The sequence below is a fragment of the Canis lupus genome, chromosome 28, assembly GCF_003254725.2.
Source record: "Canis lupus dingo isolate Sandy chromosome 28, ASM325472v2, whole genome shotgun sequence".
Taxonomy (NCBI): domain Eukaryota; kingdom Metazoa; phylum Chordata; class Mammalia; order Carnivora; family Canidae; genus Canis; species Canis lupus.
The window spans coordinates 35,335,963-35,354,052 of NC_064270.1; the positions used below are offsets into that span (position 1 = coordinate 35,335,963).

Below are 18,090 nucleotides of genomic sequence, written 5' to 3' on the forward strand. Positions count from 1 at the left end.
TTTCACTTTCAGTTTGGCAAAGGTGTGCTAGAGATGGCCAGAGTTTTTGACAGACAGGTTGGGATGTTCTTTCTGATTTTCAAGGCTAATTTTATGATACTTAAAAAAAAAAAAATAACGGCAGACCTTGGATTACACTCCCCTGTTTCTGTTGATCTAGAACGTGGTCTCCCTGTTGGAAGAAAGGAAAAAAACCCACGCGGCAAAGAAGTAGTCCGTCTGCTCACCAGGGCGCTACTCACTCCGAAAGCCCAAGCGAAACAAAGTCGAATGCGACCGTTGAGCTAGAGATGAAATTCTGCATCTTGGAGGCTATACATTTGATTATTTATTTAGATTCACAGTGACTTTTTGTAACGTACAACTGTTCCCAGTTTGAAATACATCTTTTTACCTAAGCACGTGCGCCTGTGGTGTCATCATTGGGCGTCTGCAGCGTGGGGATGTTTGCTTGCACTTGTGCCTCTTGGAGTTAGACACGAAACAAAATATTGATGTGCTGGAGCTGTACAAACATACATGGTTCTTCACTTCCCGCCCCTGTCCCCCCTCCAAGCTGTCCTCTGAGCCACTCTGGGACCTTGTGGACATTCTTCCCCTCATGTGTTTTCAATTATGACCTCCCCTCCTGACTTCAGGCCTTCCAGGCTGTGTTGTCAGGCTGGTGTTCCCTTCTGGAGTGACACTCCTCCTGAAAGCCCAGGAGGCCACGCGTTAAGTTTTCTCCTCAGCTGTTGGCCACACATCAAAGTAACCCCCCCCCCCCCATATTTCAAGACTCTGATTCCACTCTCTTAGAGGTATCTGGTGGAGGGTCAGTCTTTTTTGAACAGACCTGAGAATGTGTTTGCATACCCTTCTGCCCTGACAGTGAAGGACCCAGCCTGCTGGCACGCTGATGACTTTGCCAAAGACAATATATTAGTTTGCCTCTAGAGTGGAGAGGTGTTTGATGCTGATCACACAGTTGGAAGACAAGTAGGAAGGAACCATAGCTACGTCAGCTGGTTAGGAGCTGAGACACTCGTGTGCGGGAGCTTGAACTCATTTGTAAGAATGAGCCCAGTGAACCAGCAGATCACCTGCATTTCGTGTCTCCAGAGACAAAGTGGTTAACTTGGCCCCAGAAGAAGACCAGCTATAAAGGTCCACATGGGAGTGGAAATTTCTCCATAAAGAAAGCCCGATTAAAAGGCAATAAAAGCTCCAAAGCTTTGGGGAAAGGGCACAGAGAAAAAGCGCAGTCAATTGTATTGATATTGGCAATTCTCAGCTTTATTCTATATTCTATGTTTGTAGAACATCCACCTCAGGAATTGGATCTGTGGGTCATAGATCGCCCTCTCTTTACACACCTCATGAATCTTTTACCATCTGTACAAATGTGTATTCCTTTAAATTTGCTAGATTGACTTTTTAAATCTTTCTCAAAATCAAAGCATAGTCACAACTTTCCATGGCCCCTCCTCACCCCAGTCATTGTTGACATTCAGCTTAATTTCATTCTCAGTCTATTGTAGATCCTATTCCCAAGCCTCCTCTCTGGCAAGAGTTCTCGTTGATGAACTCTTGGCAACATTGTCCCATCCTCCTGATGGGAGCCCTGGCCATATAATGGGGTGACTTTGGTCACTGAAATGTTAACAGAGATGGCTCCTGCCCCACTGAGCAGAAGTTTTAAGAATCCCCATGTGTCTCTTCCTTTTGCCACAAGACCAGCTGTGACTCAAATAGAGGCTCCCCATTAGTCCAGGGTCTGGAGGCAGAGCCAGAGCTCACCCAGAGATGGACATTTGATGGGCAAGTAAAAAATAATCCTCTCATGGTGTAAGCCACTGAAATTTAAGAGTGCCTTGCGATTGCAGTGCAATTTAGCCAACAACGACTGCTTATAAGGTCCTAAGTTTGTGAGGTTAATTTTCCACAAATAGCCTTCACATTTCTCAAGTCCTGTGGTTTCTGGCCTTACTCAGATATTTAAAAACTCAGGGATACTAAATTTTTTCAAATGTCTTTTCAGAGTCTCTGGTAATCCTAATATGGCATATTTCCTGAAAATCTGTCAATTTGATGAATGATTAGATTTTAAGATATCAAACCATCCTTGTATTTCTGAGATCATCTCATGGGTTACAGTGGACTGCTGGATTCTCTGTGTTCATATGCTTTGCATATGTGCTTTTGATCTTTCCTGAGTGAGATTAGTGATTTGTCTTGTGTTTTAATTTTCCCAAAGAAGCAACCCATGGTTTGTTGTATCATTTGGAATGTTTTACTTTGTGGCTTAATATATAAAATATATATATATATATAGTTTTATATACAGTTCTGTGTAGGTAGTTTTCTTTTTCAGAGGTACTTTGAAAGAAGGCATATTCTGTATGTTTGAAGAATCTCAATATGATCCATATCCATTTGATTACATTATTAACTGAGGTCTTCCAGGTACTTATTTTTTGTCTCCTTGCTTTGACATGGGTAGTAGGTGGTAAGAATAAAGACCCCTTGTTACCATTCTACATATCTATTTTTCTTTGTATTTTCTGTAGTTCTTCATGAAGTTGGATTCTATTTTTTCAGAATTTTATAAATTTCCATTACACTTAGATTTTCATCCTGGATAAGTCTGATATCAATGTATCAATGTCTCTACTTCTGCGTGCTTGCTTTTTTTGAGTTTCTCTCTTTTGTAAATTGAGTTTTCAAAAAAAATTATTCTGATAGGTTATACATTTATGTTGTTCAAAACAAGTAATGTGGTCCCTCCCACCCACCCACCCAATCCCACCTCCCCACTCTTATGTATGTTAAAAGGCACCTTCTTTCTTATGCCATCATCTAACCGGTTCAGGTAGACTGGCAGTGTCTGGGCCCTGACCACCACTCGTTTTCGTTTCTTCTGGACTGTCCCAGAATTTCCTTGTGCCTCTATAAATGGGTGAGTTAGGGATGGGGATTTCCCTTTCCCCGTTTTTGTGACCTTGTCAGTAAGGAACGAGACACGTCTTTATGTTTACCTGTATACCATTTATTGGATATAATATTCTTAACAATGACTTTCTCTACGGAAATAGGTTGTTACCTGTAGAACCCCAATATGAGAAACGTGTACAAAAGTAACAGGCTGTAACATAAAGGGTATGTGAAAAGAAATGAGCAAACTGAAGCATTATAAATGGATGAAGCTCTGTGAACTTGATGAAATGGTTTGTTTAGTAGCTGTAACTGTACTGCGCTGAATGGCCTGTAGCCAAGTGTTCTGAGAGTTTAACAGTTGCCACACACGTTTAAACCATGGGTCTTCCCTACAACCTCCCAATTTGACCTGATAGAAGGTAAAAGAGAACCATCAGCTCTGCTATTACTCATCCCGCCTTGGACTCTTAGAGGATTTTCTAATTTGATACATTTTTTTTTCTATCACTGCCCTCCTTATGTGCTTGCTTATAGGCCATGAACATAGATGTCCTTTTAGTTCTTTGTAAAACTAAAAGGATCACAGGATATTTATTATTTTGTCTGGATTTAAACTGCGCTTAAATGGAGGACTAAATTATTTTCGGGAAGGAAACTCACAGGGGGAACATAAGACATGTTTTTTGCAGATGATGTGGAAAATCAGGATGGGTTCCAGAATATTCAACCTGGAAGAGCTGAATCCCAGTGAGAATTTCTTTCACTATGTGGTAAATCTCCAGGCTATCACTACCCATTATTGAATGTTATAACAGTTTTATATGCGGTGTTTTGTCTCCTAGTTTTTCTCCTATGAAGTCGACTCTTATGGCTGGACGGTCAGCTGCCACTGCTGTCCCAAGAGTTAAAGAGGGGATTTCCATCCATGTGTAGGTAAATGGCTTCTGGAAGCATCCTTACTGCACAGAAATGGTTCTTAGCCTGGGGCTCACGAATCTTTCTTAGTGTGTAATGTGTATCACCACTGCAGCTTCCAAATAGGTTTTAAAGGAACAGATGTCAACAGGAGCTATGGAGTGAGTCAAGAGAATTGTGCCCTCATAGATAAACTGATTTTCTAGGGGGTGATGTGCCTGTAGGAGGGACTCTGCTGGATTCAAAGCTGGGGCGTAGCTGGTGGGCTTGCTTTAGATGGCCACTCTGGAGAAGAGTGGGCTGGGGGGCTGGTAGTGACACCCTCCCACAGCCCCCACTTTGGCTGACCTGAGTTGGCTCTGATGGCAGAGATTTCTCACATGGGAAGGGGCATCGGCACTGGGTTTGGTCTGGAAAGGGGACTTGCCTCTGGGTGGTGAGAAGCAAACAGATGTATTAGCCTCAGCTGCCTGCATCCAGATGTGTTTATGGGTCTGCTCCTGAGTCGTGATGGGGGTACCTGTCGCAGCCTAGGGCAGGCCTCTGTGGTGGTAGGGAGGGGAACAGGTGGTCCGTGCACTGTCCCCCACCAGCAAGCCATAGTGTATGAAGTCCCCAGCCTCAGAGTCACACCTACAGGGTCAGCACAGGCACCGTGGGACTTCTGGGGGAGGGTCGGTATCAAGTTTATCTGGGTCACTTCCGGTTGGCTGGGGTCCTATTGACAGCAGTGAGGAAGGAGCACCAGAGCGAGTCCTGCCCTGGGCTTGCTGCTCCCAGAACACAGAAGGGAGCCCTCCATTGCAGAAGTTTTCAATGAAATAAGCCTCATGAGGAAAGACTGCCAAAGGGGGGGGGGTCAGGTTGTGTGAGAAAGATCCGGCCCCACTGCCCAGGCATCTTGCCCTTTCAGTTGTCAGGGCCGCATTGGCTCAGAATGCTTAGTAAACATCAACTGAGAGATGGCAGGAAGGTGCCCGGGCACTCTCGCTGGCCCAGCACCAGGCTCTCTGCAGCACCAGGGGAGACCACAGGCTCCTGAGGACAGCTCGCCACTGATCAGAATTTTCCCTGCTTTTCTTTGAGGGGCTACAGCGATGGGTTGCATTGATTTGCCGGAGAACAATGGCCTATGGTTTCAGCCTGAGAATTTGTAATAAAGTTAAGAAGGCATAAAGATGTCCCCTCTGAGACCAGTCAGGAGTATTTATTCTCATGTAGTTTAATTTGTTGCTTTTGTGGTTTCTGTGATGTCATCCCACATGTGTAAGCTGGAAAAATTCACACTGGGAAGTGTAACCTCTGTATGCATATTTTGACAATGGAAAATGTTATGCATTGTTTCTCTTGGTTGCTACACATCTGACTCCATGTGTCAGCAAAACAAACTGTTACCAAAAAATTCAGGAGATAAACTTTTAAAGGGAATGCCTGGAAGATTAGCCCTATACTTCCCAGTAAGTGGGGTCACATAACCTACAACTATAACAAGATGGGGAGAAGAAAAGCGACTACCCTCAGGGCCTGCTTTGTGTCTAGACACGTTGACGGCCTTATAAACTCAAATCAACTCTTATTCATGCCTACAAAAATTTAAAAAAATATTAAAAATAGACTGCCATGAAAATACAAGTATTGATTTTTGTTTCCATCATTGATAAGGATATAAAAAGGGAGAGGTACACCTTCCCCTCCCATGTCTCCCCTCCGACCCCCCGCCCCACCAAAAGAAACTCTGGCTCTTGGTTCTTTTATATTAAAATGGAACTTATTGCTAAATATTCATTTGATTCTGCATCTTGGAAGTATTATTCCTTTAAGATCTGTATATCATCAGGGGCTGTTAGGCTTAAACATATTCTTATCCAGAAATAACTTGCATGCCTCTCTATAAAAGCAATTTGTACTGTAGGGGTAGGAATGTGTCATCAGCTGCAGCCCCTACATGGTCATTGATGACATGGTATAAGATCACAGCATTAACTTTAATACCCAACTATTCTCTGAAATGGAAGCTACAGGAATTCTAGGTAAGGACAGACAAAAAAAAAAAAAAAAAAAAAAAAAAAAAAAAAAAAAAAAAAAGAAAAAAAAAGAAAAAAAAAGAAAAAGAAAAAACCAAACAAAAACAAAAAAACCCCTTCACATCCTCTTCTTCACAATAAGAGGAAGGGCTAAAATGATGGGTCTAAGGATTTGGGCATCTGTAAAGACAACACCCACATAATGCACCATAAAAATTCTGTAAACTTTTCCATAGCATATGTTTTGGCCTGCCTTGATACAATGATCAAATGTAGTATCAGTTACAGTAATTCCGTAGGCATTCATCAGCAGTAATACTGTCTAACGTGGCTTTGCCTTTTTAAGAAATTAATAATTGTATGATACACAGACAAATGCTATAGGAGGTGGAATGTATTAGGACTGGGCTCCCTTTTGTGTGTTTGTGACATGGATTTATTTTCTCTGTGATCATGAATACTATGTTGCCTAGATACAGCGGGGAACATCGGGAGAGTTAAATGCAGTCTTGTTTTCTGGAAGGAAAACCGATTCTTGGTATATTTTGTCTCTCCGCTTCAAGGCACAGAAAACCCGTTGAAATGACCCCAACTGAAGTCTTTATCTTAAAACACTCAGAGTGAATTACGGAACTGTTGTCAATTGCCTTCTAATGTGAAAACGAGTCACATATGACCCCAGCAGAAGACAGGGGCATAATGGCATTTTACCTTGTCTGAGTGTTTTTGTAATTTTCATGCCATTAGTACAGGCGACTTCAAGATCTCCTTGGGAAAACAGCTCCCCAGTCAGACCTTTGAAGAGTAAAAGGTTGAAGGGGCTGCTGCCCAAGACTGCACTGCATGAAGATTTAGGATTGGGAACCTCATTTCCTTATCACATTCTGTGATGATCAACAGGTAGGTTGCAAGTGTTTAAAAGATATTTTTAGCATAAGCTCTGAACACCCCCCCCTTTTTTTTTCTTAGGATTCCCGCAGCCAAACTGGGAAAAGAGAATGCCCCCCAAATAACTAACCAGTAACTTAGGATTCTTTGTCCTCCCTGGACGGCAGCCTGCCACCCGGCATTCCGTTTGCTTGTACTTTTGTAGGCAGAGGGAGCCTGCCTAATTCTTAATAAGCTGTTTATATCTACAGAATTGATTCACTAGATCTGGTTACTGGGCCACATCTGAACATCGTTACGGTCCCATGGAAAGCCTCATCCGTCTGTCTGAACACAGAATCCCTGCATCACGGTTGAGAAGACACGGTGGTAATTTGCTTAGCTCCGCTCCCGACAGTACAGGGGGGTGCAGGTTTGCAGCCTCTGGGCAGTAGACGGCCGGTAGAGACGCCACCCCCTCCCACTCTGAATAATCGGGTGAAGAGCAGGGTTTCTGTAAAGCAACGATCTTCGCCTGCTCTCCAAATGGCCAGCGAGCTCAAGGTCAAGTTTCTGCCTGGCCTCGTGTCCCAGGCTCTGGCCTGGTGTGGCCACACCTTAGAATTCCTTTCTGTGACCCAGATTCCCTCCAGAGCTTCCCGGCCAGGGGCCAGAGTGTTCCCTGCCATCCTGGAGCGTCAATGTGTGGCCGCTGCTGGGCTGGCCTGTCAGCTGTGACAAGGCCCAAGGCCCGCCTGGACTTGAAGCCCCTGGCTTGGGGCTGAGACCAGGGGTTCCAGAGAATCCCTCAAGTTTCTACCTGGGGTCTCCTGAGCTGCGTCTGTGCCAGAACCACAGCCATGGATGGTTGGGGAACCATTCTTCAATAAAGCCTCGATCAGAAAGGTAAACATCCTGTCCAGAATCCCATAAAGCAGGATAGTTCAAGTTCACTATTGAGAGCACACAAGCCTTCCTTCCGTGGAAAACTCAGTGATGGTAAAAATGCCTCCCACAGCGCACCGCACTGCAACAGACATCGGCATAAATTAATAATTTACAAGTACCTGAGCAAGTATACAGAGCACCATAGCACAGCACAGCACCGACGGCAGTAGCTCAAAATTCTTAAAATAATGGTGTTTTAAACATTAAAAAAAAAATTCTAAAAGTTGGTACAAAAAACTAACTCCAACTGGAGTTGAAAGATAGTGCAAACTTCTGTCTTCACTGTTGAAAAAAGGTGTCAACTTGCTTCTCACTTAGTACAGGCGGTGTGGGGGGGCCTGGGCCCTTGAGGCGGGTGTCTCGGAACAGGTCTGCAGCGAGAGGAGAGAGAACAAGATTGTAGGTGGCGGCCTCTGCAGGTACGGACATCTGTGGTTGTCGGGGTGTCCTTGCCAGACCTCCAGGGCCTTAGGGACCAGCCCCCAGCCCCATGCGGATGCCTCTGCATGTGGCAGGGTGGTGGGGCCCCACCGAGGGACCCTGATCCAGGCTGCGGGACTGCTGGCGTTTGTGCCAGCTGGCCACTAGACGAGCCCCTGCCAACGCGCTCCGTCCCCTCTGCGAGCCGCCCCTAGAACGGCGCCCACTCACTAGAGAAACAGAAGCCACGTCTCTAATCGAACCTTCGCTAGCAGCCACGTGAAAAAAGGAAAAAAGATAGGTGAAATAGATTTTAGCAATGAATTTCATGAACGCATACAGCCCTAGGAGCCGTGTCTATCCATACAGGTGTAGCAAGAGGAAAAGAGCCTGAGCTACTTGGCATTTGGGACACTGCGTGGTCCCCCATCCCGCGTGTGTCTGCAGTGAGTGGATTAGCCCGTGTGCGTCCGGGGAGCAGAGCTGGGCCTGTGGGATCCCTCAAAAACGAATTCTTCCCCTTTGAGACCAAGACGACACCCGCTTGTACCGGTGTCAGTGGCCAGCAGGGGCGACGACTGGCCACTGCTTGATGGCATTTTACCCAGCGGGCCTTCCCCATCTTCCCCTCATCGTGCCATGTAAGGGGTGCTTTTGCTTTTGAGCAAGAAAAGTAACTTTAAGATCGGCATACGAACCACAGTGAAATAATTCGGATGCTCTGCAATCTTGCTGTATTTGTGCAGTTGGGAATTAAACCACTGTTCTGCCCCTGTGACCGGCGTTATCTCTGGGATTTATGAGGCAGTTTGCTCTCCCACAGGCCAAGCATTTTTCCCAAAAGCTGTAATGACATCACGAACGTGTGTCTTCCCCGTTGGAGACACTGAATTATTGAGCCCAGGGCCTGGTCAACACCCTACCTTGGGTTCTTTCAAGCTCATACAGCAAGCTTCCTGCCAAGGGGGTATGCATGTCAGAAGGGTGTTTTGGCTGCGGGTCTAACCTACCCACTGTGGGGAGGGAGGGGGGCTGATCTGTAACCTTTGTCTGTTTCCAGGGTGTAAATCCTCTGGCTGCGTGAGCGAGGAGCTGCACACTGGCCCCCAGCCATGGCCTTTCCACCAATGCAAACAGCTGCATGTAACCTCCAGAGCATAGGTGATAGTAAGATGTTAAAAAAAAAAAAAAAAAGGAATTTTGAGCATTTTACATTTGTTTTCCTGTGATTTGTATCATTTGGAGTTTATATACTTTAAATCGTGGCTAGGTTTAACAGCTAGCTTGCAAAATTCCTGGAAATGTAATAGCTCTTGAAAACCAGCGTGGCCCAGCCCCGGGCATGACCGCTTAACCCCCTGTGCCAGGAGTCTGCCTTCCTCGTCCTCTGGACAGGGCAAGTGAGGACCAGGGCTCGGGAACAGTCTCTAAATGTGATTCCTTCTGTTAAGTAGATGGAGAAGCTCCCGGTTGTGCCAGGTGTTCGGGAGCTCACTCCCCACCCCACCTCCCTCATCCATCTGGGACCTCCCTGCCCCTCACCTCCTTTCTCAGGACCCAGGGATGGGGCACAGTTTAAGAAGGTTTAAGATGGTTTTGGAGGTGGGTTCAGCCTTTAGAGTATCACACTGCTTGGTGTTTTCGTCGCTGGGGTACAGGGCCCAGCCCATCTCAAGAGCCACAGCTTTCCAGGGCACGCTCTCTAGTTCTACTTGATCTTGGTTTCATCTCTTAGGGACACTGGGGCATCCCAGGGATTATAAGCTTGTGACTGCCTCCTGGTCATGCTCCTATCTGCTTTGGCCACTATTTTCTGCTGTTCCCACAAGGCTGGCTGAGACTACCAGGCCCATGTCCTGACAGGGCCTGGAAAGCACGGGTCAGTGCTGGGGAGGAAAAGATGGGCTCAGCTCTTACACCCACCTGAGGGGCACCAGGCGGAGCCCGGACTCCTGCTGTCCCGGGGCCCTGGCTGAGGCGCTGGTGAGCCGGGTTGTCTTGCTCAAAGGATCTGCAGGCAGAGGCTTCTGAGGAGGGTTTGGCTTACGAGTTCCCTGCAATAAATCACAGCATATGTATGACCACCCATCTCTGTGAGGCGGGACCAGACCCTGACCTCAGGACCCGCCAGTGTCCTGTGTGAGGTGGGAACAGGGAGAAATGGGGCCTGGTGCTGGGCTTCGCAGGTTTCACATCCTGAGCAAACTTTCTGAACACATCCTCTCACCGCCCACGCTGTTGACCTTTGTCTATCTTCTTGCCAATGTTTTCTCTAACCCATAAAAGATTTATCACTAGTATTGCACAGTCACAAACACTCAGAGCGTCTTCTGAGGCCACACTGTTCACAGGCCTTGGGAGTACAGTTGATATGGCATTTCTGGGCCAACGCTACCTGGAGGATGTAAGTGTTCCTGTGTCTTTAAGCTGCCTTTCGCTTTGTAAAGGCCTCAAATTGAGAGGTTGACAAAAATCTTCTTAAACATCGTTTATTCAAGTTTTTCAGAATCGTGAAACAGAATTCGTTTAACTGTGAATGAATTCACTGACAAAAATGATCATCTTTCCTCCACCATAGGGTCAGGATATCCAATGTTGATCCAGATCACTGAGTGAAATGCACCAAAATTCTTGTACCAAAATACCTAGTTCAAAGAATCACAAACTCACACAGTTGTCCCACAAAGTGACAAGTAGGAGGAAACTCTAAAAACTGTGTTTTGAGGGACAAGTATTAAGTCTACAAGGAAGCCACTGGAAAGGTGTCACATTGACCAGAGCATGAACTTGGGTGTGATTCTACACCGGGCTTTATCTGAAGACCAATGCTTTGGGACTGTGCCAGCCAGTCACTTGATAGGCACTTTTTCCTCTCATTTTATAGGGGGAGAATTGAGAGTATTGTAATGTGGACTACATAAAATGATGCCTAGGAAGCTCCCAGAACACAGATCACTATTAATACCATCAGCATTCCCTGATGCCACAAATTTTAAAATGCTTCTTAATGGAAATAGAAGAAAAGCAACAAACAGAATAGTAAAACCACAAATCACTTTTCAAGGGACTCTCCCTACTTTCCCTACTCTGAGAAAAGGGGGTACAGGGTTGGAAGACAGTTAAGGCTTCACCGGGTTCTCCTCTTGGCCAACGGTGAACATAGGTGCCAAGACACCTTCTCCTTTGGTCCTTGGAGTCTAGAAGCACTCACGAATGCACAGCAAGTGTGTAGGAAATGATGCTAGAACCTCAAAGGAGAGACAGGATGTCCTAACAAACAGATGATCTACTTCACTGGCACAGGACCCGCAGTTCCATACTTCCAGGACCACTCAAGAGGACTCTGAAACATGTGACTTGAAATTTCTCCCAGTACTTATCCCACTAAAATTACATTTCCTCAGCAAATGGAGCTCAGTTGAAAGAATGCAAAGTGTACAACCACCATTTAACATATCTCTGTAAATGAAGGAAGCAACCCCAGAAGACTGGAAACCACAGCTGTATGGAAGATATGCCAAGTTGAAACAACGAGCAATGGGGCCACCGATCAAGGGCAGACTTCAAAGTGACATTTCTATACCAGTTCTTATTAAAGGAAACAAAGTAGAGCACATCCCTTAAGTAGGCCTACAGACCATCTAACGTGCCTGAGTGCATATTGGGGACAGGTGGTTTGTATACTCAACCAGGCTCTGCAAATACAGGCGTTACTCAGCCTCAAAGTCATGGAGAGGGGATGCTAACTGTACCTTCCTCAGGGGGTTGATGTGAGGACTGTGAGCTGGGAAGCTCTCCGCACGGGCCCTAGTACAGTGTCCAAGGAGTAGGTGTTAGCTGCTACTGCTGTACCGCAGCTATTAACGATGGAATAAATTTACCATCTAAAAGTACTGCAATCCTACCAACAAACCTCGGGTAATAAACTATGGGAATAAATTAAGCTCCATTCCCTAGAAGATGGCAGAAAACTATGAGCAAGATATTAGTGTGTAATGTAAAAAATGAATGCACGCACCTATAAAACTGAAAGGCATTGAGGTTTAAATGATTCATTACTAAGTGATACTAGTTTTGCTGCTAAGAATGAATAAGTATCTGGTCTTGGTAATAAAGATAACGTCAGCTTTTTATGGCCATGCTGGAGAAAAAGTGAGATCCTTGTTATAATGTATCATAATCCATTTGGATTTATCACGGAAACCCAGGAGATAGTTAGCTTGGCCATTCATTCTGCTTTGTTTGGGACATCTGCAATTTATGTTTATGGCCCTGTTTAATTATTAATCACGACTCAGCTACGTCCTGGTTTAAAGGATAAACTGCATGGTCACTACAGTGACCAAAGCCCAAACTGTGGAAATGTTGATCGAAAGTTCTGACCTCAAGCCCTGGGATCCGCGGGACATTGATCCACTATGAAATAGGTCACACTCACAGATGCTGCCTAGGTGAGTGGTCTATTTCCTGCCAGGCCTGAACAGGCCCACTAGGAGTGGAGCTAGTGAAAGATGATGGGTTCTCCCTTCTCAGATAATCAGGCGTGGTGACGTGGAGCCTATACACAGGTGGGCGGAAGCACAGCTACAGAGGCTGTGACTTTGTAGGAAAGAGTAGGATTCCCACACACTCTGTCAGGCATTGCATATTTTCATGCTGCCTTTGCAAACCTGAACCTCAGTTTCCCAGAAAAGTCCAGCCTTGCCACAAAGAGTCATCAGAATGGAGAAAGGACTCCAGGCCAGGTTGTTCACACTCAAATATTCCTGTAGACCTATTAAAAATCAGGAATGCAGACCTCCCCTCCCCACTCTCTCCCTTTTCAACCTCCTGATATTGGAGGAAAATTGAGATCTACATTAAATAGAACCGTCCCATTTGTCCACATTCTGCTGTTTTTGCAGCAGCCACATATTTCAAAGTTTTAGAGGATTGAGAATAAATTTTAAAATCCAAAAAGAATCCTCTACTTTGACCATCATCAAAGAATTCTCAACTGTTATCTACCTCTGTGTAAGCAAGAGTAAATGGATCCTGTTTATCCAGAGACCTCTATCACCGGAAAATGCCAGGGATGCCACGGCTATCCCTGACAAGCTCATGCAGGGCCAGGGGTAGCATCAGCCTCACCCTCTCCACTCGGCCTCTCTGGATCTGTGAGAAATATATTTAAAGATCAGTCCAAGGATAATCAGTTCTCAGGGAAATGGTGCAATTTCTTTATTCTTTCTCCAAAAAAAGCAGAGGTCTCAACAAATCTCTCTTAAAAGAACACAGACGTGTCTATAAAATGACCTTGACCAAACCTTGACCTTTCTTTTAGAAAGTACCTGAAAACATTTAAGAAAATGCATGGAAAAAAAATGCATGGAAAGGAGCAAAATGGAGGAAAAGTTACAACCCCAAATCTATATAAAAAGGGGGCAAAGTGTCCAGCAGGCCAGGGTGAAGAAAGGCCTTGAGAAAGGAGAAGATCCTGCCATGGCCAACCTGATACAGTGCAGAAGAGAAAATCAGGCCCTTTTGCATGAAACAGGCATGAGGAGTAAGCAGATAGCATGATGTATCTGGACTGAACAAACAGCAATGTAGACAGGTCCAGCTATCTGTGCAAACCTGGAGTAGGGCTGGGCCTGCAGGGTCTGTGTTGGGAGCAGGGAGGGCCAGACCACTCTCTCAAAGACCTCAGCACCAGCCTCACCTTTTCCTCAGCTGTCTTGTGACTGGTTTTCCAGGAAGAACTCCCTGCCTTTAAGGAGGAGGCGGACGCATTAGGGAAAAAGGCAAAGTTAAGAACCCCCCCCTGTAAAAATGTATATACACAGAAATGACAAAGGAGGTAGCAAAACTCAAAAGGGGAAGAGAAAAACCATGAAAACCAAGGATGAAAATCATATTGAACAAAGGGCTGTGAGGTCTGAGCTGAGGGAAGTGAAAAGTTCAACAGTAAAATAAAGACCACAGCAAAGGTGACACAACATACATAAAAATGGTGTCACTTAAAGGATCTGAGTAGATAGAAAAAATACACTGATTTCATAAGAACTTTCCTGAAAAAAAGAGTGTCAAATCTATGATTAGAAGTGCACACAATTTCCCTCAGAGAAATGAATTCAACTCCTCAATAGTAAGATATCACCTATTGAAGTTATTGGACAGTGAGGATACCAAATCCCATCACTTCAAAGGGTAAAAAAAAGCCAGCTTCTGATTTCTCCAGGGGAGAGAGAGGAAGACCATGGGGAAGAGTTTTGGGAAGACAAAGTGTGCTCCATTATTTTTATATGCACATTATTGCTGAGAAGTGAAAACAACAGCCAAATGTCTTTGAACATGGAATGTCTACTTCAGGGAGTACCCGCCTGTGGAACTCTTGGGGAAGGACGTACACTAGAATGACATCAGCTAGCCAGGAAATGAATGAATACGTGGCAAAAAGATTGTCCATGAGCATTGAGTCTTTTCAGTGTAGACCTGCATCTAACAAAACTGATGCTTATGGCTACAGAACAGGATGTCACAAAGTATGATAACGGAGACGCTACAGAACAAACTAGAGTTGGGAGGTGAATCTTCCATTTCTGGAAATATGGCAGGCTAGTTATTTTGACCTATTCTCTCTCTAAAACCACTGAAATTGTTGGAAAATAAACCTCTAACCACAAATTGCCCTTGAGGACCTGAAGCTGAGATCACATCCCCTCAGTGGCTCAAGCCCAAGCCATTTAGAGAGAGAGGTCTCAAATGGTTACTGCTTCCAGGAGCCAGGCAGAGGCAAAATACATCCTCTCTGGAGGGTCGTACCTTCATCCTAGTTCTCAAAGAACTCCCAGGTAGTTTTCTAGATAATTTTCCAGAAAAATAAGCAGCTCATAGGAAAAAATTACCAAGCATACAAAGAAGCAAGGAATTGTGAAAGGAACCTCAGGAGTAACATACCCAAAGACTTCAGATTGTGAAATTATTTGAACAAATTTTCTGTGTTTAAAGACAAGCCAGCATATTTGAATAATAAAATTTCTAGAAACAAAGTAAAACATAATTGCATCAAAAAGAAGAAAATATCTAAGAATACACTTAACCAAGGAAGTGACAGACCTGTACTCTGAAAACTATAAGACACTGATGAAGGAAACTGAAGATGACACAAATAGAAAGCTATTCTATGCTCATGGATTAGAAAAGTTAATATTATTAAAATATCCATACATACCACTCAAAGAAGTCTACAGATTCAATGCAATTCCTATTAAAATACCAATAGCACTTTTCACAAACTAGGATAGATAATACTAAAATTTATATGGACCCACAGAAGACCCCAAATAGCCAAAGCAACCTTGAGAAAGGAGAACGAAGCTGGAAGTATTTTAAGATATACTAGCAAGCTATAATAAAACGATATGGTACAAAAATGGACACATTGATTAATGGAACAGAACAGAGAGCCCAGAAATAAACCCATGCTTATCTGGTCAATCTAACAAAGGAGGCAAGAATATATGATGGGGGAATGAGTGTCTTTAGTAAATGGTGCTGGGAAAACTGGACCACTTCCTTACACTACACACAAAAATAAACTCAAAATGGGTTACAGACCTAAATGTGAGATCTGAGATCATAAAACTCCTAGAAGAGACCATAGGCAGTAATCTCGACATCAGCTTTAACAACATTTTTTTTCTGGATATGTCTTCTTAGGCAAGGGAGTCGCAAGTCAACTATTGGGACTACACTCAAATGAAAACTCTTTACACAGCAAAGGAGCAAACAAAATGAAAAGGCAACCTACTGAATGGGAGAAGATATTTGCAAATGACAGATCTAATAAGGAGTTAATATCCAAAATATATGAAGAACTTACACAACTCAACACCAAAAAAATCCAATTAAAACATGGGCAGAGGATCTGAATGGACATTTCCCAAAGACCTGCAGATGACCAACAGACACATGAAAAGATGCTCAACATCACCGACTATCAGGGAAATGCAAATCAAAACCACAATGAGATACCACCTCATGCATCAGAATGGCTAGTCTGCAAAAACTAAGCAATAACAAGTGTTGGTGAGGATGTGGAGGAAACAGTTCCTCCCGCACTGCTGGTGGGAATGTCAGTTGGTGCAGCCGCTGTGGAAAACAGTACCGAGGTTCCTCAAAACATTAAAATGGAATTATCATATGATTCAGTAATTCTACTACTGGGGATTTACCCAAAGAAAACGATAACACTAATTTGCAAAGATGTATGCACCTGTATGTTTATCACAGCATTATTTACAAAAGCCAAGGCATGGAATCAGCCCAGGGTCCATAGGCAGATGGGTGGATAAAGAAGATGTGGCAGAGATGTACAATGGAATATTACTTGGCCATAAACAAGAAGGAGATCCTAGAGGGTATTATACTAAGTGAAATACGGCAGAGAAAGACAAAGACCTTTTGACTTCACTTGTGGAATCTAAATGTGTAATCTAAAAAAAAACAAACAAAAAACAAACCACAAGTGAACAAATAAAGCAGAAACCAATCCATAAATAGAGAACAAAACTGGTGGTTGCCAGAGGGGAGAGAAGTAGGAGAATGGACAAAAATGTGTGAAGGGGAGTGGGGGGGGCGCACAGGCTTCCAGTTATGTAATGAATACAAAATGGGGATGAGAGGCACAACAGGGAATACAGTCCAGGCTACGAGGCTACGGTCATGGTGTGCATGGTGACAGACGGGAGTGACACTTGTGAGCACAGCCTCAGTAAGGAGTGGTCAGGTGCCTGTGTTGTGCACCCGAAACTAATGTAACATTCTGCGTCAGCTGTACTTCAATGTAAGAAAAAAGTAAAATACAGTTGAATGTAAGTGCAAACTGTGCGAAGCTAATTGTAGTTTTATACCATTTATGTAAATTGAAGTATTCCATATGTTCTTTGGATATCTATGTAAAAGTATTGAAAAGGCTCCATAAAAATATCACCACCAACCCACAAAAGTGATTGTATCTGAGGTAGTCACAGTGACTTTGTCTGGACTGCTCTGTTTTTCCTATTTTTTTTTTTAAAAGGAAACAGTGCAAAAAATAAAAAAAATTAAAGGAAACAGTGCATATCCTCTGAGACTTAAGTAGGCACATGCGTAGAAAAACATGGAGATCACAACGGGTTGTTTCTGTGTAGTATAGATGTGGGTGAATTCTAGATTATTTTCACTTTTCCATGTTTTAAATGTCTTAAGAATTCATGACAACAAAAAGGAAAATAATTTCAAGTTTTGGGCCAAAGAACAAAGCAGAAGGGGAAGTGTAGGTTATTTTAAAAATATAAATATTGAGAACAGTACAAATCAGACCCAGTGAGCACAGACAATGCAGTGTTTGGAGGGAAATTCCTAGACTCTTATGCTTATTTGGTAATGTATACATAAAATAAATAAATGAAGTATGAACAGAAATGAGGTAAGGGTCTAAGAAGTTAGAGAAATAAACCTAAGGATGGAAAGAAATGATAAAAGGAGAAAAGAATACATTAGAGAAATGAATAGCTATCATTTAGCAGAGACTCATCACACTGCAGGCTAACGTTAGATACTTTCGTGCAATGGCCACGAAGCCCCAAGAGGCAGGTGCACTGTCCGGCATGTGCTGGGGACACCGAGGGGGCGCTTCTGCTGCCGAAGGGCAGGGACCAGGAGGCCACACTGCCTACCAGGCCCCCAGCCAGCTCCTGTGGGTGGGCTGGGGCTGCCGAGGAGCCAGGGAACGCTAATAAGACACAGGCCGGGAAGGGACAAAACAGCATCCAGACTCAAGAAACCAGAAAAAGGGAGGTGGATTCCTACTTCATTTTATACACCACCATCCATGGCAGATGGATCAAACATTTCACTGTAAGAAAAAAAAAAAAAAAGATCATCAAAGAATAAGAGACAAAAATGCCTGAATTCTTTGGGTGTCCTTTCTGAGAGGACAATGAGATGGCAGGGGACACGAAAAGACAGTCCACGA

The 18,090-nt window shown here is 44.0% G+C and overlaps 2 protein-coding genes across 4 annotated transcripts in view; one reads left to right on the top strand and one right to left on the bottom strand.

Moving 5' to 3' along the window:
- The window catches only part of FANK1 (fibronectin type III and ankyrin repeat domains 1), a 79,022-nt gene extending 78,624 nt beyond the window's left edge, over positions 1-398 (top strand). For all 3 annotated transcript variants that reach the window (XM_035707626.2, XM_035707625.2, XM_025467598.3), the window contains 2 exons: positions 13-57; positions 161-398. In XM_035707626.2, the coding sequence (XP_035563519.1) occupies positions 13-57; positions 161-214 (99 nt within the window). In that variant the 3' untranslated portion in view covers positions 215-398. The remainder of the gene's footprint in view (positions 1-12; positions 58-160) is intronic.
- A 2,608-nt stretch (positions 399-3,006) lies between these two features.
- The window catches only part of ADAM12 (ADAM metallopeptidase domain 12), a 331,074-nt gene continuing 315,990 nt past the window's right edge, over positions 3,007-18,090 (bottom strand). Inside the window, exons 22-23 of the mRNA XM_025467614.3 lie at positions 10,014-10,144; positions 3,007-8,041 (exon numbers count right to left, since the gene is read on the bottom strand). Coding sequence (XP_025323399.1) covers positions 7,981-8,041; positions 10,014-10,144 — 192 coding nt within the window. The 3' untranslated portion in view covers positions 3,007-7,980. The remainder of the gene's footprint in view (positions 8,042-10,013; positions 10,145-18,090) is intronic.